We start from the raw sequence: 23377 nt of genomic DNA, 5'->3' as shown, positions 1-23377 counted from the left end.
GAGAAAGGCAAGACCCTGGAATGTCTATCAATGATAACTGTGATATGCTTTTTACTTTTTTAAGTTGGGAAAACGATTTACCTATGAAAAAACTGATATAATCTTTTTTCAGTTTGTCCAAACCGATTTCCAAAAGCATTTGAAGTGGAATAGTCCCACTGAGAGAAACTGTGTCCATGGTTCCATGATAAGACTGATGAATGAGCTTGCTTAGTAAACTGTTACTCCCACTATGGAGCTGGAAATAAAGAAAATTTTACAAAGACATAAAAAAAATATGGGGAAAAGAAATAAACTGCATTAACTAGAAGTCAAAAATTACATACCTGTATTCTTAATTCTCCTGACCCAATAAATTGTTTGAATAAAAGCTCCAAATTACAAACATGTCAGTTTCTAAAATGCCATTCCTACCTCACCTGTTTAAAGTCCAGAGCAACTAAGAAGAGTTTAAATTTATCACCCCTAAGTGATAAGCTTAACTTCATCAAAGCACATCAGGTCAGTCCTTCAAAGGCTCCCAACTAGAAAGGCTCTTTTCCTACTGGCTGATTCAAATGCTACTGGACATTTTCCCCCAAATTGAACATTTCCTTCTGCAAGAATAACCTGCCGCTGTAGGAAAACGAAGGCTCTGTTCCACAATAGTCACAAGTCCATGGATGTGTCATAAGGAATTTTTTTTTTTTTTTTTTTTGTACCGGGGATCAAACTCAGGACCTTGCGCTTGCGAGGCAGGCGGCAGAACCACTGAACTAAATCCCTGGCCCAAGAATTCTTTTTTTTTGGTACTGTGGATTGAACTCAGGACCTTGTGCTTGTGAGGCAGGTGGCGGAACCACTGAGCTAAATCCCCGGCCCTATATTACCTTCATTTTTAGCATAATTTTTTCCATTTTCTTTTTTAAAACCAGTTTCACTAGGGTTGCTCTCATTGCACATGGCAGGATTTTACATGTAAACATTTCATTCTCACAGAAATTCTCAGGAGGAAACTTCAATGCCCTCGATGTAAATGCCCAGAATCACGAACGTCCAGTCAGGCAGAGCTCATGCCTTTGCTCTGCAGTCTACCTTTGTCCACACTGATGAAAGCTGATTTTTTTTTTGGTGGTGCTGGGGCCTGAAACCAGGGTCTTGAAATCAGGGTCTAAAACACAGGGTCCCATACATCTATGAAAGTTCTTAACTTTTGTAATCATCAGTTGGCAGCCACATTATTTTAAATATTTCCTAATAAATAAGAACTCTTTTTGTTTTTAAGTTTTTACTTAGCTTTGTCTTCATTGTAAACGAAGTACAAATTTACTGTAGAATATTCATGAAGTACAGAAATGTATAATGCAGTTGGAAATACTCATTGTAACCCTTCTGCCAGAGGTAACCATTAAGATTTTTGCATATATAATTGTGTATATGCTGTTTTATAAACTGAACATTATAAGCATCTCTCTACATCATTTGTCAGCGCCATTTTTTACCAACTATTCCACTTGCCATTACATAGCTGTATCATTATTCACACAGCCATTCCATTAACAAGGGAAATGTAGGCCATTTACCATTCTTCAGTACTACAAATGAAGTCATGATGATTACTCTGACACATAAAATCTTGACACATTTTTATGTATGAGTTTATGATGGAGTCTAACAAAAGAATTATTGGTTCGGACGGCAGGCTACACTGAGGATCTCAATACATCATCAAAATGGCTTTTCAGAAAGAATATGCCAGCTTTTATTCATCAGTGGTATAAGAAAATACTCAGAACAGCACTTAACTACAAGCCAGGCACGAGGTGCTCTACATCAGTTAGTTAACCCTGAAACAGCACTCTAAAGTAGGTATCCTTTCTACCTTTAAACAGAAGGACACTAGGGTACATAGAAGTAAAGGAATCTGCCCATATTTATACAGCCAGACAGCAGCGAAGCAGAAATACAAACTCAGGCAGTCGGTTCCAGTGCCTGTGTTTTTAGTCATCGGGCCAGGCCCCTAAGAACACATTCCACCTACCCACGGCTGGATGTCACCTCTCTGGAGGCTCTGCATGATCAGTGTGAAGCACTTCACCAAATCTTGATAGGAAACCACACCTAGAAAACCAAGTCAGTCTAATGTGATTTTCACATTTCTACAGAAACGTGAAAATGTCATCCACCTTAGTTATACAAATGAAATAGAAGAATCTCATTGCTTCTTGGCCTTTTGGCTAAGATCAAGTGTAGAAATAGAAAAATCTGTATTTGTGGATGAGGGAGGAAAAATTTGGGGTCAAAAAAAAAAAGATTAAATGTATTTTTTTTCTTTTTTGCAGTGCTAAGGAACTGAACCCAGGGCCTTATACATACGAGACAAGTGCTTTACCACTGAGCTACACGCCCAACACAGATTTAAGGTACTTTTAAAGAAAAACATCAAACTCACATTGCCCCAAAATAAATATTTAGTAAAATACTAAGAAATAGTGTTTGCTTTTCTAATGATTATAACTTTATTAAGGTATGTCTTGGTCCTATCAATATATCATAAAAAACAACTAAGTCTTATACCTTAAAAGGCAGAAAAGAATAGATGTATGGATTGCCTTGCCTTAAAACAATTCTTTTTCTTTCTTTCTTTTCTTTATTTGGGGTTTTTTGAGACAGGGTCTTGCTATGCAGTCCAGGCTGGCCCCAAACTCATAGCAATCCTCCTGCCTCAGTCTTTCACATCCTGGATTTACAGGCCTGGCTGCCTTAGTACAGTTCTTGAGCAGAATGTGCCAATCCACTATTAGCAATGAATTTGATAAAACTGGAAACAGACTTCCACAGAGGACGGACAGTACACACTTAATTATTTCCAAAAGACTTTAAAATAAACCCAAGACACAATATGAACAATTTAAGTCACAATGGACACCTACTGCTGCTCATTTTGCACCAAAGTTGTTCAGCAAAATCAAGATCACCCCGCACCATGATAAGAACAGACCTATCAACTGCAGCAGCATCGTGGTTCACTGTCTGAAAAAGACACAGGTGTCAGAAAATGCTCAGGTTTTTTGATTGTTACTCATCTAAGGGTCTTGCCACATAGTCTAGGCCAGTCTTGAACTTGCTACAAAGTCCAGGCTAGTAGCCTCAAACTTTCAGCACAATTTGTCTGCTTCGGCCTCTGAGAGTAGGGATTATAGGCGTGCACCATCACATCTGGCTTACTTATTTAATTTAATTTTAAAGTGAAATAACCTAAGCTTTTAAATACTGTTGAAAAACTGTGGATTCATAAACACACAAGAAAGGACATTTTCTACAACTTCTCATTTACCTTTTTTTTTTGAGACAGGGTCTCGCTATGTAGTACAGGCTGGCCTTGAACTTGCAGTGATACTCCTGCCTCAGCCTCCAGGGTGCTGGGATTATAAATTTGCATCACCATGCCTGGCTTCATTTACTTATAAGAACACACACACCTCAACAGATTATGAACAACTGGACTCAAATTTGTCTTAAAACTGTAATGAATGAAGGCAACCATTCAGCTTTCCTTCCACAAAATATTTATCAAATTACTTTTGCCTCCATTTTTGTTTTTGTCAAATGAGAATGCATAATTTAATTTAGTGATACCATATTATAGTCTATTAATACATTATAGCAACACCCTCTTATTGTGTATTAGCGAATTCATCTCACTTCTCTACTATGTAACAACTAGCAATACACATGACCGTACCAGATCCATGTGAGTAGTATGAGAATAATAATAGTATGATCAAATTTTAAAAGCAATTCCAGTATACATTTCCAAGTGGTAATTAGTAATCACTTACCTCTGGGTCTTTTTTTGTAGAATCACCAAATCCATCCAGCTTATTTAATTCTAGAAAGTGGCATAAGCTTATTAACTTCATTTTACTTTTCTGCTTTCCAAACTATTTCCATCATAATCCTATTTCCCAGTGGGAAACGGGAACAGGAGAAGCACAGCTAGGGATTTTAGTAAATTGCTGAACTCCCCCCAGGAAGTACAGGGTGTGGGGCAGGACTGGGGTAACAGCAAGAGTTCCTGACACACAGGATTGGCAGAGGCAAGTACAGTATTCAAAGCTTACGGTTCCTTCCCTCCTTTCCTACAGCTGCAGAGGTGGTTGTATTATATAAATTTCAAACTAAATCTTACTAAGTTTTAGAATTACTTGGGGCCGGGGATTTAGCTCAGTGGTTCTGCAACCTGCCTCGCAAGTGCAAGGTCTAGAGTTCGATGCCCAGTACCCAAAAAAAAAGGAATTAATTAGGTCTTTGTAATTAGTACTTCAGAACAAAAGCTGTCCCTCCAACCACGTCTGACCTCATAGCTTCAGTAGTGTACCCCAATCAAAAGGCATGTTAAGCCTAGAGACAAGTAATATTTACATCTAGCAATATACAAATTCTCAATTAAGAAAACGAAGGGGGCCGGGGATTTAGCTCAGTGGTTCCACCGTCTGCCTTGCCAAACACAAGGTCCCGAGTTCATTCCCCGGTAAACCCCCCCCCCCCAAAAAAAGAAAACAAACAAGAATGAGTTAGGAAAACACCATTTAGAAATTCTTGCACAAGTTCAAGGGCAGATTTTGCTTCCAGAGGCTCGAGCCATTCAGTCACTCCAGTCCTCAAGCCATCAGCCAAAACCTATGGGACATGGAAACGGCCCAGAAACTTGTTAGAGGCAAACATAGCTTAACCAAGGATGTTGTTCGTAATAATATTGGTTACAGTGGCATTTCTGGAGTGCTTCTGACGTGGCAGGCACTGTAGAAGCGCTTTATTTGCAGTGTGTCATTCAGTCCTAACAGAACTCCATGAGGCAGAGGTCACTTTTACCCTAAGAAAGGCTAAATCCTTGCTCATGGTCACACTTAGTAACGGACAGGGTCACGAAAAACACCCATTGTCTGATTCCCAGGACACTGTTGGGAACTGCGATGCCACATGCACAGGTGCCACAAAGGGTTCTAGTCTAGTGACATGAGCTGACTCTGAAGGGGGTTTTCCCTGTAGTTTTTGGAACCTTGGGGGTAGAGCAGGGAAGGAGCAGGGCTAAGATGAAGAAGGAGGGAGGAGAGAAGTGGGGACTGGAGTCAGAAGGAACAGGAATGGGACACAAAGACCTTAACACTTAGGCTGCAGATTTAGCTCTGTGGTTCCGGTGCCTGCCTTGCAAGCGCAAGGTCCCGAGTTCAATCCTCGTACCAAAAAAAAAAAAAAAAAAACCTTAACACTTAAGAAGGTTCTGCTAATTCTTTTTTTTGGTACTGGGGATCGAACTTGGGTCCTTGCACTTGCACAGCAGGTGGCGAAACCACTGAGCTAAATCCCCGGCCCAAGGTTCTGCTAATTCTTATGGCAGACAATAGCCACTGCTAATTTTTTGGGAAGAACACAACACAATTAAGTGACTTAAATTTCCTTTGGCTCCAGAGGAAAGAGAGGTTACATATTTCTCAATTCAAATGATATTATCTGCCATTTCCAGGGGTTCTCTGGAAGAATGTGAAGATAAATTTTTTTTATTGAGACAATGTCTCACTATGTAGTTCAGGCTGGCCTTGAACTCACAGTGATCCTCCTGCCTCAGCCTCCTGAGTGCTGGGATTACAGGTGTGCACCACCACACCCAGGCTATATATGTATTTGGAATCAACTGGCAGCTGACCATCTAGAAAAAGGCGGGGGGGGGGGGGGGGCATTTTATGAATAAAAACCAAACACTCCAGTTAGAAAGGGGGGAAGATCTATAACTATTAACTAACGTTCCTCTTAATTGTAAGGACTATTACCAAATAAGCAAAGTTAAACTGCCCAAACTGTCAACACTATGAATACAACATTTGGAACAAATTTTGAAGAAATTAAGATGTTAGCAAATATTTTCATGAAAACATGAAATTTAATAAAAGTTAAGAATTTCAGGATACTCACAAGGAGAAATTTCAGTTCTCTGTGAAGATGATCCAGGCAACCTCTGGGCTCTCCTGATTCCACTTTGATATTCTAAAAAGTATCCAAGTCAGTTTTCACTGATAAGCCCATCTTCTCTTCATAGGGGTCAGTTACTTGAATTCCAAACCATCCACACATTTTAAAAAAAATCTCTTCATTACACTCCTAAAAAACCAAGTGTGTACTATCCTAGCCAGAGGTCAAAGTTTTTCAAACCTAACACCTTATAAAAAGTACATGTTGGGCCAGGGATGTAGCTCAGTGGTGCTGTACCTGTGCAAGGTCCTGAGTTCAATCCCCAGTACCAGGAAAAAAAAAAGGTACATATCAATGTATGTAAATCCCTATTACAGGAAAAGCCTAAGAGTATAATTATCTGGGCAGGGACTTAGCTCAGTGGGGCCATACCTGCCTTCCAAGCACAAGGTCTTGAGTTTGATCCCCAGTACAAGAAAAGAGTATAATTATCTATAATTCCATAACCCCAAGGGAACCACTGTTAATATATATATTTTATTTTTATTTATTTATTTTTGGTACTGGGGATTGAACTTGGGTCCTTACGCTTGCGGAGCCGGTAGCAAAACCACTGAGCTAAATCCCCGGCCTATATATATATTTTAAAAACAGGCTTCTATGTATACTTTTTAAAAAAGCAGTTGTGTATATTACTTCGTATATTTTCTTTTTTTGCCAAATAAGAAGAATTTCTTGTCATTATTATTAATATTTTGAGACAGGGTCTTAGTTCATTGAGCTTTTTTTTTTGGTACTAGGGATCGAACTTGGGACCTTGCACTTTCGAGGCAAGCGGCGGAACCACTGAGCCAAATCCCTGGCCTCAGGGTCTTATTTCAGGCTGGACTTGAACTCATAATGTAGCCTAGGGTGGCTCTGAACTCATGGCAATTCTCCTGCCTCAGCCTCTCAAGTGGTGGGATCACAGGTGTGCGCCAGCACACCTAGCTCTTTCCCTCGTTATTATTATGTACAATTTAGGTTGGGCACAATGATGCATGTCTATAATCCCAGTTACTCAGGAAGCTGCGGTAGGAGGATCACAAGTTTGAGGCCAGCCTGGGCAATTTAATGAGACCCTGTGTCTAAATTTAAAAAAAAATTTTAAAAGAGAAAGTTGAGGGTACAGCTCATTGATACAGTGCCCTTGAGTTCAACCTTCCAGTACCACCTCCCAAAAAGCCATATAAACACAAAACGAACAACAAAAAGAAACAAAAACGTTTTATAAACCCTATATAACATTTCATCATGGAAATTCTATTTTCCTGTTGAAAATTCAGGTTTTGTTTTCAGTATTTCAGAAACACAGCTGTCTCACTGCACCAAATATCTTGTATGTAAATTGTTATCAATTCTGACTTGTTTTCTCTTCTTTTTTTTGTTATTTTTGAGATAGAGTCTCCCTATGTAACCCAGGTGGCCTTAAACTGGTGATCCTCTTGCCCCAGACTCTTAAGTAGCTAGGATGGTAGGTATGTGCCACCATGCTTGGCTTAATTCTGACAAATCCCCTAAGACAGATTCCTAGAAATGTAAACACACGGTGAAAGTGTTTAATATCATAACATTTCTCAACGGGTCATAGAGGTTAAGTCATTTTGAGAATTCTACTTGTGTTCTCCCTCAACAGACTCATTAACCAGGCAAAATTCTTAAGTTCCACAATTGTGGGGTTGGGAGCAATTGGCAGATCAGCTCTCTGGCAAAACCTCCTCCGAGGTCCTGTAAGCCCTCAGGGGCAAGCAAGGCCTTCAGAGTGGTCCAGCCTCACACCCAGGGACCATGAGCCTGGCAGCACACAGCACCGGCCACAAGCCAGCAAAGTACTATCTAGCAGCCCACGGACCAAGGAGAAAACAGGGCGTCTCCTACCAGAATGGCAGTTGAAGAGAGTGGAGGGACTTGAAGCATCTCATCCACAGGGCTCCAGGAAATATCCAGAGTGATGGTCGTGTGTGATGGGGTGACATAGTCATCTAAGACACTGGACTTAAAGAGCTCATACTGTGCAAAGCCTTTGGCCATTACCTGAAAGAGTGTACCCAGCACACACTTAGCTGAGTCGTCACAGTATCCATGATCAAAACCACTTTTGACACTTGTCCCAAAAGAAAAAAAGCACCATACCAATACTTTCATTCCAAATGGAAAAACAAGACAATTCTTTGAAGCCACAAACAGCTGACAGCCAGGAAGGCACAGACAGTCCAACCTCTATGTCCCTGAGTTCTTCATCCATGGCTTCTACCATCCATGGATCAACCGAGATCAAGACTACACAACAAAGACAGTGTCTGTACAGCCTTTTCTCTTATCATTTCTGAACAATACAATAGCAACTATTTACAAACAATTTACATTACAGGTGTTTTAGCAAAGTAGCAACGGGAGCACTATATAAGACAGTGTGCATCAGTTATATGCAGACACCACACCACTTTATATAAGGGACTTGAGCATAGCAGAGCCTGAACCTATCCCCTATGCATACATAGGGATGACTGGATCTTAGTTTATACAAAAATAAAACATTTTGACACTATAGAAAAATACTCAGTCATAGTAAGGGTGGAAAAAAAACCTTTTAAACTAGGAAAGTAGGTCAATAACAGCTTGAAGAAGATAACAGAAGAAAAAAAGAGAAAATAACAGAAGAAAAATACTCACTGCAGACAAGTGATGTCTTTTCTTGTGTGAATTTTTTAGGTTTTCCAGACTTGGAAAATAATTTTTATCAGCTTAAGATATGAAAGAAAGAAAAAAATGTAAAGATACAATTCAAAATTATAATGGTAGAGCTCAAAAATTATAATCTCTTAAATTCTGAGGATGCCATAACTCAGTACCAATCATTGTTGAAACTAAATTTTAAATCACAGAAAAGGAGATGTTTATTTTTTTTAAAATGAAAGCAGAACAAAGGTTAATAACATCATCAAAAGTATAATTAAACAGCCAGGCATGGTGGCGCATGCCTAGAGTCCCAGCCACTTGCTGAGGTGGGAAGATTACTGGTGCCCAGGAGCTGGAGACCAGCCAGCCTGGGCAACACAGGGAGACCCTATCTCAAAAAAAAAACAAAAAGAAAAAAGAAGAAAGAAAAAGTGAAAAATATAACTAAATGCCCATTTGAGAATGGAATTATAATTGGATTTTTTTTGTTTTTGTTGGTACTGGGAATTGAACTCAGGATCTTGCACTTGCGAGGCAGGCGGCAGAATCACTGAGCTAAATCCCCAGCTGTAACTTCTAACATATATGGGCATGATTTTAAAAATACAATGAATGTTCCATAAAAAACTGATTATAGGATTTAGCTCAGTGGTTCTGCCGCCTGCCTCGCAAGCACAAGGTCATGAGTTCGATCCATAGAAGTTACACATTCAATTCAACTGATCAACAAAATTTCCACTGTACATCTTCCTTTTATCAATTTTCAGTAAAAACCACAAAACAATTACTATGCAAATAAATACACACACACAAAGTACAGAGGGAGCATTCACCTTTACAACTGACGGCATATAAGACAATTCCTGTAATGCTGTCACCAGCAATGACAAGCTCAGCTCCTAGCCAACAGGTGTCTTCGGGATCCGAGCTGTCGCATCTGACCCAAAGGGGAGGGAGGGCAGTAACTGGCCGCTCAATCTTCAAATGGGTCATGTTAGGATTGTGAGCCATGGTGTAGAGCCCAATGAACTGCCTTGAAAATAAGAGTAAGAAAGAAATTACCTACCATTTTGGGCTCACAGTGCAGCTCAGGGGTAGAGCATATGTGTGGCATACTCAAGGCCCCACGTTTGATCCCTAGCATCACACACACACAAAAATATTCTTTTAAAAAGATACCATGAAGGAAGGGCCACATCGAAACAACAAGCTGGAAATGAAGTGGTCAGATGCACAAATATAAATGGATATGTACCTCGCCCAGAGGAGAGAGAACGGAACTTACCAAGCTGACAAAAACGCACACCAGAAAGTGACAACGTGACTAGCAAACAACCAGCCACAAAACTGAGTGCAACTGGGTAGGAGGAACTATACAGGCAGGGAGCTCAACCTGGCAAAGACGGGGGTCAGCAGGAATAGAAGCAGGGTGTGAGATAAGCTAGCAAAGTAAGTGGAGCCAACAGCTGTAACAGAAGGTGCCCAAGATCACAGGTCACTGGGGGCCTTAAGGAAACCTGATTATAAGCTCTCAATTGGATAACAGTATTGTCATAATGCTAAACTTCCAGATTTTTTTTTTGAGACTGGATCTCGGTACACAGTTCAGGCCAGCCTCAAACTCACAGTGCTATTCCTGCCTCAACCTCCCAAGGGCTGGGACTATAGATGTGTCCCCACTACTCCTGGTCCCAAGTTCCAGATTTTGATCATTGTTTTTTTGTTACATAAAAAAGTAGTTCTTGCTCTTAAGAAATACAGCAATACCTTGGTTCACAAGTGCTTCTTTTTGCAAACGATTCAGTTTGCAAACAAAAGTGTTCAGCAAAATTTTGTTTCTCTTTGCAAACTCGGCATTGGGTGACAAACATGACCACGGCCATCTTCCCCACACAAACACAAACGCAGCCATTTTCCCCAAAATCTTAAGACAAATTAAGTTTGTAAACCGAGATTCTACTGTATATAATGAGGTACTTAGGGGTAAAGGAACATAATGTCTCCCAGATACTGCTTCTATTTCATTTAAAAAGCTGTGTATGTATCTAAGTAGTACATGTACATCTAGCTACCTATACATGTAAATACATACATACTATATTTCAAGTGCTACCTACATTTCATAAAGACAAAATATATAGTCATGACAGTATATCATAACATATACTATATGCAAATATGTATAAAACTATATAGATTGCTCTGTGCTCTATCTACATGTACAGAGGAAGAGGAGAGAGAATGACAAACTGGATTCAGCAAAATGTAGATAACTGGTGAATCGGAGTTAAGCATATAGGTGCTTCTGTACTATTCTTTTAACTTTTCCATACATTTAGTATATATCAAGGTTAAAAATTACTCAGGGCAGGGGATTTAGCTCAGTGGTTTTGCTGCCTGCTGCGCAAGCGCAAGGACCCAAGTTCAATCCCCAGTACCAAAAAAAATTACTCCAAAATGTGGCTTAATTTTCAAAGAGAAAAAACTTAATTTATTATCAATATTTTCAAAGAGATGAAAACTTAATTTATTATCAATAGATGTTCAGGAAAGGAATTTCTAAAGGATTTTACTTCCAAAAGAAAGTACAATAATCCCAAAAGGAAGATCTGAAATGCAAGAAAAAAATAGCAAAGAAATGACAAGCATATGGCTCAATCTAAACCAACACTGGCTGAAGAAATTAATATGAACAATGTTCAGTCATTATGGAGAAAAGGAAAGCAGGCCACACTATGCCTTCAACTCAAGAAGTCATGTGAAGAAAGAGACTGGTTAATGCAGTAATGTAAATGTTTTTGAAACTTCTACCAAGCAAAATGAAAGTCACTGTGTGAATACTGTGACAGTAGTTATCATTCTCTAACATTATTTCATGGCTCCACTTTGCAGAGCTCCTTGATGGCCAGGACTCTGTCTCCTCATACAGACGGCTACATCTCAGGGAAGCAGAAGTGAAGCTCCTGGGCAGTCAGAGGTGGCAGGCTCTGCCCAGGGCACACTGGCATCCTGGTGGGTAACTTACAATGGCACAGGAGAGTTCTGTGTTGTGGGGCTTTTACCACCCATTGCCAGACCCACTAAATGCCAGCAGCTCATCTGGGTCAGCAGGACAACCAAAATACCCCCAGATACTTCAGATGGCCACTGCGTGTGGCAGTAGCCTGGTAGCGGACCTCCTGGGTAGTAAATGAAGGCTCCGATATGTCACTCGTGAGGAATTTGGTTTCTCATGAAGCACTGAAGAAACAGCAAAGGGGTTTTAAGCAGGGGAGCAAGGTGATCAGGTGTTTGCAAACAATGGTCTGGGAGCAGTGACGAAGAAAGGCCAGAGAGGAACCATCTTAGACACATGCAAAACAGTTAACGTGCAAGGACAAGAACTGGCAGAGAAGGGTGGAGAAAGGTAACTGCAGTCTTCGTCACGTTCGGGATAGCTGTGTGATATCATGCAGAGCGACCCTCAGAGAGCTGGGTGAACACATCTTGGGGAGAAGAGAGTTATTTGGGCTGATATATTTGTTCATGGTTTATAAGTATGCGTCAATTTAAATCCTATCCTCCATCGCTACCCTTACACTCAGAAAAACTTACCTCGCTTTCCCAAGTGGTAAAGCAAGTGGCCCAACATTTTCACCGGCAGAGAAATCAGAAATAGCAGTTTCTTCAGATTGCAGTTCTTCAACATGACTTGTTTCTTCCTTTTCTAAAGGCTGGAAAAGGGCTTTAAATTATTTAACCAGGCAAAAGAGAGTTTAAGATAGTGGGCCACTCTTTACTATGCGAGGCAGTATCTTACAAACAGAACATAAAATATTCATTTCTATATTTCTAAGCACAGATGATTGGGTTATGGCAAGAATCACAGCCAAAAACTAGGCTGTCAGCAGCACTTCCCACTGTCCCCTAAAAAGATGCTAACTTAACTGCTGTTGGTCCAGGAAGCATCTGATACATTCAGAGAAGTACAACAATGAGGTAAAGATAAAGTACTAAGGGAAACCCATGGGGGAGCCCCAGATTTCACTGGATTTCTCATTCCCTAGACTGGAAGAACACATTTCTGGGAAGTGACCTCAGATCCACCACGCTCACTTCTTATATCAATTCCTCTTGGGGCTACCAGTTCTCACTGGTGTTACAGGGCTCTAATAATCTGCTTATTTACAAAATAGTTAAATAGCTCAGCCTTGGAAAGAATAACAGTAGAGCTAACATTTCTTACTAGTACTAGGTACTGTTATCTAAATTATCTTTATTCTTTATAAAAATACTGAGATAAGACGCTCTCATTGGCCGGGCATGATCGTGCATGCCTGCAATGCCAGTACTTGGGAGGCTGAGTCAGGAGGATGGCTATGAGTTCAAGGCCAGCCTGAACTATATAATGAGTCCCTGTTTCAAAAATAAAGACCACTATCATTATCCCTAATTAACAGGTACGAAAACAAAGGTACCACCTATGATGACAAGTGCTACATGGCAAAGCCATCATCTGAACCCAGTAGCTCTCAATCGTGGTACATCCCTACCACAGGATACCCCTCAGCAATAAGACGAAATGAGCTATTAATACACTCTGGATGGATCTTAAAGGCCTTATACTAAGTGAAGGAAGACAAACTCAAATGGTGATTCCATTTGTGACACTACTGAAAAGACAAAACCACAATGCAGAAGGGTTTGGTGGTCACCAGCAGGGGGCATGAGATTACAAAGGACCAGCTGAGAGTGTTGGGGAAGTAGAACTGTTCTATATCCCAACTGTTGGAGAGTACAATAATCTATGCATGCACAGAACTGGACAGCAAAAGAAAAAAGTCAGTTTTACTGAGTTAATGATAATGTTTCTTTTTCTCAATGAAACTACTAGAAAATTTAAAATTATATATGGTTCACATTATATTTCAACTAGACAGCAGTGTACTTATTCCTGAAAGAACCAGTATCCACTTCCACTAATACAGCAGAAAAATGTGTATGCTTGAAATTATTCCCAAAGAACAACATTTGGTTACCAAAGAGTAAATGACCACACAACCCAAGCACTGCTTACCACTTTTTCCATGATGAATACAAAGTCATTTTCACTTAAAATATTTTTAATAGGGTTTGGCTGACCCTTGCTGATCAATTGCACTTGAACATCAGCCTGTTAAAAACAAATGCCAACCAATGTCATACAAAGATGTAAATATATTTGTACAAACATTTAAACACATAAGGACTAGTTCTATGCAAGTGACTGGAAAAGAGAACTTGAACAAAACATAAATTTCAAAATAAGCCTTAATTAGTTGCAGCCCATGTTATTTTTCGTGTATAGAAAGTCAACTAGCTCTCATACCTCTCGTTGCTCATGCTTCAAGGCCCACCTGACATATACAGTGCCCTGTAAAGCATCCCTTTGCTTTGGACCACACTACAGTCCTTGTTCCTATTCTCACTATATTAACTGCTATATTTCACCATTTCTTCTAATTGTACATTTATAAAATTTTAAAACTTTTAACATGTCAGCTTGCAGGAATTGAAGACTTTCATTAAATCCAAAATATTTACTTTAGGAAAATAGGCCAGGGATTCAGCTCAGTGGTTTCGCTACCTGCTTCACAAGTGCAAGGATCTGAGTTCAATCCCCGGCACCAAAAAAACCCACAAAAACAAAAAACAAAATATTTACTTTAGGAAAATATACAAACACAGCTTAAAAAAAAACTGCCCATAATTCTACTGCCTAGGATAATCGCTACTGTTATTAGCCTGGTTGGCTTATAATGTTGCCAGCTCTCTTTCGAAGGCATATAAATCTTTTTCAAATTTTAATTAGTACATGTTAGCAATACATGATTCTATACATTGTGGGGGGTTGGTACACATACATAACCCAGCTCCATACTTTTTATGTCCCCTTCTCCTCCTTTCCCTTCCACCTTCCTCCATCCCTTGGTCTCCTTCCCATATGCAACCAATCTACCTCCCTATCTCTTATTATCTTTCTTTTATTTTACTCTTTACTTATATTTGCATTTCTTATATAAGAGAAACCATGTGATATTTAAGCTTGTGTGTTTGATTTATTTCACTTAACACAGTCATTTTTATAAATGACTCAAATGTATCCTTTATAGCAGAATAATACTCTATTGTGTATAAAGGATTACATTTTCTATATCCATACATTTGCTGATGGACATATCCCAAGATTTAGTTATTATTAGTTATATTGCTATAAACGGGTATGCATATATCACTGTTACATGTCTTTAACTCTTGCAATTTCTTTTCTTCTTTTTTTTTTTTTGGAACTGGAGATCGAACTCAGGACCTTGCACTTACAAGGCAGGCGCAGTCCCACTGAGCTAAATCCCCGGCCCAATATGTCTTTAACTCTTTCAGGAAGATATCTAGAAGAGGAATAGCTGGGTCAAATGGAATTTTTTTTTTTTTTTTGAGACAGGATCTTGCTATTCAAGCAGGCCTCGAGCTCACAATGATTCTCCTGCATCAGCCTCCTGAGTGCTGAGATTTCAGACATGTGCCACCATGCCCAGAGAGGAATTTCTAGCTTGTTTTCTGAGGAATCTCCGTATTGATTTCCATAGTGGCTGTAGTAGTTTACATTCTAATCAACAATGTAGAAAGGTTTCTTTTTCTCAGCAGCCTCACCAGCATCTGTTATTATTTGATTTCTTTCTTTATCTTTTTTGAGACAGAGTGCTATGTAGTTCAGACTGGCCTTGAACTATGTTGCCTAGGCTGGCCTTGAACTCATGGTGATCCTCCTGCCTCAGGCTCCCAAGTGCTGGGATTACAGATGTGTGCCAACACACCTGGCTATTATTTATTTATTTATTTTTTTTAGTACCAGGGATCGAACTTAGGACCTTGCGTTTACTTGCAAGGCAGGCGGCAGAACAACTGAGCTAAATCCCCGGCCCTAATTATTTGATTTTTTGATGACAGTGATTCTTTCTGGAGTAAGGTGGAATTTCAGTATTGTTTTGATTTGTATTTCTTTAACAGCCAGAGATGCTGAATGTCTTTTCGTGTATTTACTGGCCATTTATACTTCTTTTGAGAAGTGTCTATTCATTTCAACTGTTTGTTTTTTGATTGGGTCTTTTATTTGGGGGAGTCTAATGTTTTGTTTTGTTTTGTTTTTGGTACCAGGGATCAATCTCAGGACCTTGCGCTTGCGAGGCAGGCGGTGGAACCACTGAGCTAAATCCCCGGCCCCAAGTCTAATGTTTTTTGAGTTCTTTATATATTCTAGATACCAGTATTAGTCCTCTGTCTGAAAAATAGATGGCAAAACTTTTTTCCTTATGTAGGTTGTTTCTTCACTCTGTTCATTGTTTCTTTTGGTGTGCAGAAGCTTTTTAATTTGATATGATCCCATTTGTTGAGTCTCAATACTATTTCCTGTGCAACCAGGGTTCTGTTCAGAAAGTCCTTGCCTATGCCTATGACTTCAAGAGTTTTATCTTCCAGCAAGTTAAATGTTTGTTTTAATATTTAGATCTTATGGGGAGCATGGTGGCGCACACCTATAATCCCAACACTTGGGACATGAGGTAGGAGGTTCGCCACAAGTTTGAGGCCAGCCTGGGCTTTATAGTGAGTTCAAAGCTACACTGAAATTACCAAGTGAGACCCTGTCTCAAACAACAACAACGACAAAATGATTTTTGTTTAGAGCATAGTGAGATAGGGGTTTAGATTCAATCTTCTATATGTGGACAGCCAGTTTTCCCAGCACCATTTATAAAAGAGGGTATCTTCCTTTCAGCAGTTTTTAGCCCATCAAAGATCAGATGGCTGAATGTGCCTGGGGTTGTTTTTGCATCTTCTATTTGATCCACGTATCTGTTTTCATGCCAGTACCATGCTGTTTTTATCACTGTAGTTTTGTATACAACTTGAAGCCTCCTGCTTTGCTCGTTGCCCAGGATTGCCTTTGCTATTCTGTGTCTCTTCTGGTTCCATATTAATTTTAGATTGTTCTCTCTAGTTCTGTGAGGAATGTTGCAGGAATTCTTATTGGAACTGTATTAAATCTACATATTAACTTGGAAGTATGGCCGTTTTGACATATTGGTTCTACAAATAGGGGCTTTTTTTTTTTTTCCTGGTTTTTTGAGACAGGGTCTTGCTATACAGTTCAGACTGGCCTTGAACTCATTATATAGACTAGGATGGACTCAAACTCACAGCAGTCCTCCTTCCTCAGCCTCCCAAGTGCTGGGATTACAGGCATGTGCCATCACACCCAGCTTTTTCCATTTTCTTTTCTTTCTTTCTTTCTTTTTTTTTTTGGTACCAGGGATCGAACTCGGGTCCTTGCACTCGGGTCATAGCAGGCGGCAAAACCACTGAGCTAAATCCCTGGTCCTCCATTTTCTGATATTCTCTTCCATCTCCTTTTTTTCAGAGTACTATAGTTTTTATGATAGAGGCCTTTCACTTCCTTTGTTAGGTTAATTACTAAGTATTTAATTTTTCTTGAAGCTATTGTGAATGGTATTTTTCCCCTGTCTTTCTCTGTGGTTTCATTATTGGTGTACAGGAATACCACTTTTTGTTTGGCTTTTATTTTTTTTTCAGGTTGAGACAAGGTCTTGGTGTGTAGTTCCAGCTGGCCTTGAGCATGCTATGTAGCCCAGGTTGGCCTCAAACTTTGGTGATTTCCTGCACTGGCCTCCCAAGGGTTGGACTCTCCTGCTACCTAGCTGAATTGTTTATCAGTTCCAGGAGTCTTTTGGTGGAATCTTCTTCTTCTTTTTTTGGTTTTTGAGACAGGGGCTACATAGTTCAGGATGGCCTTGAACTCACTATGTACCCAAACTGGCCTCAAACTCACAGGGATCTTCCTGCCTCAGTTTCCCAAGTGCTGGGATCACAGGCCTGCGCCACCACACCCAGCATTTGGTGGAATCTTCTATGTAAAGGATCACATCATCCGCAAATAAGGATAGTTTGACTTCTTCTTTTCCCATACACACACACACACACATTTTTGGGGGCGTACCGGGGATCGAACTCAGGACCTTGCGCGTGCGAGGCAGGCAGAGGAACCACTGAGCTAAATCCCCGGCCCCCATATATATTCTTTTTCTTTCTCATGAGGCATATAAATAAAGCTATCTAAATAAAAATGTATCTATTTAGATATCTAGTAGGATTTGGCTTAATAAAGATAAGATATTTAAGTAGTTTTATATCATGAACCTCTTTCTATGTCATTAAATGTTCTTGGGCTGCCTAATACTACACATCTACTATCACATTAGTAACTCCACATTTGGCAACATTTTGGTAGTTCTCAGTTATTTGCTATTATGATAAACAACGGACAATAGCATCTGTGAATTATTTTCTTAAGATGAATACCTAAAGTCACACTGATATTCTCAAACTGCCTTTCAGACATGTCATATCCACATATTTTCATTTCCATCAACACACTGAGTATTTACATTATTTTTCCATCTCACACAAAAACAGTATCTTATTGTCATTCATTTGATCGTTAATAAAGGTGAACAGTGGTTTCTAATATGCTTATTAATAAGTATATATCCTTATTTGAATGTTTGATATCATAGTTTGGATACTGAAGCATTTAGATACCAAGCTCAGGCAGCCAAGGATACTGCACTATTCTTGTCTACAAGCCTTCTGAGTTTTATTACTATTGTGGGTTGAACTGTGGCCCCCCCAACCCCTCATTCCTATAAAAGTGATCTTATTTGGAAATAGAGTCCTCACAAATGTAATAAAGTTAAGAGAAGGATTAATTTGAATCCGAGTGAGGCCTAGAACCAATGGACGCTAAACTTGTAAGGAGAAAGAGATGCAGAGACACAGAAACACAGGGCAACACCATGAGTCCACATAGGCAGAGAATGGAATAGTGCAACTATAAGCTAAGCAGTGCCAAAGACTGCCTGAAACCACCAAAACCCAGCAGAGGCCAGGAGGGGCCCTTTCCTAGAGCCCTCAGTGGGAGATATGATTGGATCTCTGGAGTCCAAAATTTTGAGAGAATTTCTTATGTTTTAAGCTGCCTGATTTGTGGCCCTTTGCTGTAGCAGCCTAGGAAACTAACAGGGATACCAAACAGCCAGAATCCAAATAGGGAAGGATTAATAAATTTAAGTGGATGTTCTTGACTCTTGAGTTTGGTTAGTGAGAATTCAATGAAGGATAACTACATGTGCATTTTCTTAATTACTCACTCATGTCCTTTACCTATATACATATATATATATATATATATATATATATATATTTTTTTTTTTTTTTTTTTTTTTAACCAGGAATTGAACTCAGTGCCTCACTCTTGCCCGGCAGGTGCTGTGGCACTGAGCTATATTACATTCCTGGCTTCCTCTGCTTATTCTTGCATTATGATTATGTACTTTTATTAATTTTAAATATATGATATATAGGGGGAAGCAGAGACAGAGAGAATATATACAGATATTAACCCATATCATACATGATTATTTCTCTATAGCTTATCTTATAATGCATAATTTATATACTTCATTAACTCATAGATGTAGGTTTTTATCTCCACAACTATAAGTTTTATGAAATACTTAGCACATTTCAGATGCTTAATACATGAATATTTAAAGCAACTTTGTTCATAGTCATTAAAAATGTTCAACTACCTAAATGTCCTTCAACCCAAAGTAAGTAACAAGCTGAGCACAACCATACTCAGCAATAAAAAGGCATGAACAGGGCAGGGGATTTAGCTCAGTGGTTCTGCCACCTGCCCCGTAAGCGGAAAGACCTGAGTTTGATCCCCAGCACCAAAAAAAAAACCACACAAAAAAGGCATGAACAGCTGATACACATAACAAGGTGATGGTGAAACTTTTAGAGACGAGTGGCCAAATTGTGCCCCAAAACCCACTTATTTATCACAAAATTCCAACACTGAAATAAACCTGAATACTGAAGTTTTAGTTTAGAAAAAACAACTCATACACCTGGCTCACATGCCGATAGAGCGGGCTCTGCATGCCAGCTGTGGGCACTGCCAACATAAATGAATGTCAAATGCAGCCCCACAAAGCTATATGATTTTATTTACATAACATTCTAGAAAAGGCAAAACTGTAAAGAAAACAGGTTTGTAGTTTCCAAGAAACTAGGGGGAGGGGAAAGGGTTGACCATGAAGACAAATGAGAAAATATTTAGACTAAATGTATATTTGTCAAAATTCACAGACATGTACCCTAAAAGGGTGACATTTGATGATATATAAATAAACTTCAAAAAACCCAACTTAAAACCCCACACTTTTAGGATTGAGTTATATTTTAAAACCAAATAAATTGCTCATACCTCATAGATAAATGGGTCTTTACAGACTCCCTTCTTTTCTTCATTAAATTTCCTAAAATGTAGAACCACATGTGAAAAATAGAGCCACAGTACCAGCCTTGCTACTTAGAGGTTAACCAGCACTTTCCCTCCGCATGGTATGAATAGAAAAAGAAAAGGCAAACTACCTACAGAGACCTTCAGGCATAGATGGAAAGGGGGGGAGACAGGTTAAGAAAAGAGAAAAAGGACTTGTGGCAGAGTTTAATAGGCTGCTGCTCACAATTGGATACAAGGATCTTTTTTTGGTACCAGGGATTGGACTCAGGACCTTGCACTTGCGAGGCAGGCACGGTGCCACTGAGCTAAATCCCTGGCCAGGTACAAGGATCTTTTAGAAGCAACAGGAAATTAGGTTGCCTATCTGTACTCTTCTGTCTTTTGAACAAGTTAATTGGGGGGGGGGCGGGTATCGGGGATCGAACTGGAGTCCTTGTGCTTGCACAGCAGGCGGCAAAACCACTGAGCTAAATCCCCGGCCCTTGAATTAATATTAAAATATAATCTGCCCCATGACTCTGAGAAAGTAAAACCGACTGGGTTCTGATCTACCACTGAATCAATGGGTAACTCCTGAGAAGTTACTTAAGGGTCTCAGGTCTTAAACTTCTATAACTAAGTTGGAAGCATTTATCCTCCGTTTCATGAGCTGTTACTAAAAACAATCAGTAAACTCTATTACGTCGAACATTTCCTTTTTAAAATGTAAGCAAGAGCTGGACACGGCGGCGCATGCCTATAATCCCAGCACTTGCTGTGAGCTCAAGGCCAGCCTGGGCTACATAGTGAGACCCTGTTTCAAAAAAAGAAAAAGTAAGCAAAACATTCCAGGATGTCATTTAATAATTATCATTTAAGAAAGTTTTAAAATAGGGATCCCGAAGCTTGTGAACCATAAATCATTAGCATACTAAATACAAAAACGCACAACTAGCCTGAAAGAGAAAACAATCTCTAGTGACTGAAGGAACCCAATACAACAGTTTGAGGACAGCATCTCTGTCTGTGATCTACCATATGACTGACCTGCTACGGTAGAAAGAGAAGCGTAGGCCTGTGGCTGAGTTACTTATGCCATATAGCACAATATTGTGACTTATTCTGTCTTTTATATATAACTCAACAATATTACTTAATCAGTCATTCAACAATCCTATGTATTATAGGCCAGACATTGTTGGTAGATATTGAGGGTATCAAACAGAAGCACAGTCTTGCCTGGAGTCCAAGGAGCAAAGCAATAGTCACTGAGTCAGAGACAAGCACTGTAGGAAGCTGGGGTGGACATTTAGCTACAGGGCTCAAACTTTATTCAGCAAGTCCAGAAAAACTTAATACAAGATCTTCAGCGAGGAAGATCTCTATGACTGTAATGCGGAGGGTAATAATGTGGAGTCCAGGGCAACAGCCGTGAATAATCTACAGTGCTTCAGAGGATTGACAGTATAGATGGAGCTGAGGCAGGAGGATCGATGCTAGTTCGAGGCCTGCCTGGGCTCCATAGTGAGTTCAAGAGAACTGAAAAGGAATGTGGGGCAGTGAAAAGAGAAGGAAAGAAGGGGTCTAGGATTTGGAAATCTTAACTCAAAGACAGAATTCAGGAGTAGTATGTTAGGAAGAAAGATTAATTCAGTCTTGTGGTATTGACTTTGAGGTCCCATGTGTAGCTTTAAGAGACAAACTTTTGGTGCTCATCAGTGGAAAGAGAGACTAATAACACCATGAAATAACTGAGAACTACAGAGTCCAAACAAAGCTGTATCGATAGGGAACTGATCAAATAAACACTACAATCATGGAATGACAAACTATATGGCAATTGAAAACAATGAGCCAGCCAGGTCTAGTCCCAGCACTCAGGAGGCCAAGGCAGGAAGATCGCCTCAATTCAAGGCCAGACTGGGCTATACAGCTGAAGCAGGGAGATAAGAGATCCGAGAAGAATGAATCATGAGCCCTTTACACTCGTGTGGTTGAGGGTTGAGGGTTGAGTGTTGAGTGTAGGTCCCATTTTCTAAGGATTTGGTGTCATTTTGCTAACCTGACAAGAGGTACCCAGCAGTGATCTAAACAATCAGTTTCTGTAAAACATGATGTTGAGGATGAGCAGGGCCCTGTGGGAAAATGGAAACTTTGCAGAGTGGCACTGGCCCCCAAAGGGGAGGGGAGGTGGCGAGTGGTCTGACAGAGTGTTACAGACAGAACACGCAGCCAGAGGAGATTCACTGAAGAACACCATGGCCAAGGCCAGGGCACTGGAGGCTCAACAAACAAAAGGCCTGGTTAGATTGGCAGGATTTTCTTGTCCAGGAACAAGATACTCATATCTCTTCTAAAGAATGTCATTGCTCTGTATAAAGTTACAACTAATGGTGCATACCTGAGTTCCTATAGGATAAGTTCTGAGCCAAACTTTCCTGCTTGTTATCCCATAGGTTGATCTCAATTTGGCTGAGATATGGTCATTTTTGTGTGCAAAAACTCCTAGACAAAGAGTCCCTTTGTCGCCAGGCGTGGTAGTGCAAGCCTGTAATCCCAGCACTTGGGAGGCAGAGGCAGGAGGATCACTGCTAGTTCGAGGCCAGACTGGGCTCCATAATGAGTTCAAGACCAGCCTGGACTACATAGAAAGACCCTGTCTCGAAACAAACAACAAAACTAAGAAAAGAGGACTGAGAAGGATTTACAGGCAAAGAAGCGAGAAGCTGACATGCACCAGGAACACTTGTCACCTGGCACCTTAGGTGATAACGGAGTCGCTTTGCCGGAGGCCTCCCCAGGCTAACCTCACACCCAACAGAGAGCCGCCCCCTCTCCAACGCCCAGACTTGGAAAGCGGGCAAAGCGCCAGTCTTCGGGGCGTGGCAAAAGCCCTGGGGCAGGTACCCCGACATCCAGAAGGACAAGGGCTGTTCCGGGACCGCGGGCACAGTAAGAACGACAACTCACTGCAGGAGGCGAGCGTAAAACTCCTCCGTCGCTAGGTTCGTTCGCGCCCACATGCCTCCCCAGCCTCAGTCGGGTCCGGAATCGCCAAACTGAATTGAGCGCCCGGACGCCGACGTCAGAGGCCATGACCCCGCCAAGCCGGAACTACTTTCACAACGGACACGTTCCGTTTGTCCGCAAAGTTAAACTTTTTTGAGAACACCCAAGTATGTTTCTTGTCCCAATAGTCTTCCCTTTTGTATCAGAAAAAAAGTTAAAATAAGGTAGAAACTGGAGGAACGAGTAATTTGTCTCGCGAGACTTGGTCACGCCCCTTGCGGATTAGTCCGCGAAAAGGAGTCCCTCCTTTCTAAGCAC

The 23377-nt window shown here is 40.3% G+C and overlaps 1 protein-coding gene and 1 pseudogene across 5 annotated transcripts in view; one reads left to right on the top strand and one right to left on the bottom strand.

Annotated features, from left to right (window-relative positions):
- Positions 1 to 23322, bottom strand: part of Zwilch (zwilch kinetochore protein) — a 34657-nt gene extending 11335 nt beyond the window's left edge. For 2 of the 5 annotated variants that reach the window (XM_087199069.1, XM_087199070.1), the window contains exons 1-12: positions 23021 to 23322; positions 13724 to 13819; positions 12262 to 12380; positions 9501 to 9700; positions 8662 to 8732; positions 7867 to 8022; positions 5953 to 6024; positions 4569 to 4662; positions 3822 to 3871; positions 2913 to 3012; positions 2021 to 2100; positions 82 to 238 (exon numbers count right to left, since the gene is read on the bottom strand). In XM_087199069.1, coding sequence (XP_087055195.1) covers positions 82 to 238; positions 2021 to 2100; positions 2913 to 3012; positions 3822 to 3871; positions 4569 to 4662; positions 5953 to 6024; positions 7867 to 8022; positions 8662 to 8732; positions 9501 to 9700; positions 12262 to 12380; positions 13724 to 13819; positions 23021 to 23146 — 1321 coding nt within the window. In that variant the 5' untranslated portion in view covers positions 23147 to 23322. Of the gene's footprint in view, positions 1 to 81; positions 239 to 2020; positions 2101 to 2912; positions 3013 to 3821; positions 3872 to 4568; positions 4663 to 5952; positions 6025 to 7866; positions 8023 to 8661; positions 8733 to 9500; positions 9701 to 12261; positions 12381 to 13723; positions 13820 to 20032; positions 20085 to 23020 lie in introns of all 5 variants that reach the window. The other 3 variants (XM_087199071.1, XM_087199072.1, XM_087199073.1) reach the window with 3 other exon arrangements.
- Positions 2197 to 2411, top strand: LOC147821853 (U2 spliceosomal RNA; annotated as a pseudogene).
- Positions 23323 to 23377: the final 55 nt, after the last annotated feature.

Source organism: Heterocephalus glaber, unplaced genomic scaffold (assembly GCF_053883595.1).
Source record: "Heterocephalus glaber isolate CG9 unplaced genomic scaffold, H.glaber_assembly_v1.0 deba00001689, whole genome shotgun sequence".
Lineage (NCBI taxonomy): Eukaryota > Metazoa > Chordata > Mammalia > Rodentia > Bathyergidae > Heterocephalus > Heterocephalus glaber.
This window is presented reverse-complemented; position numbering and strand designations above follow the sequence as displayed.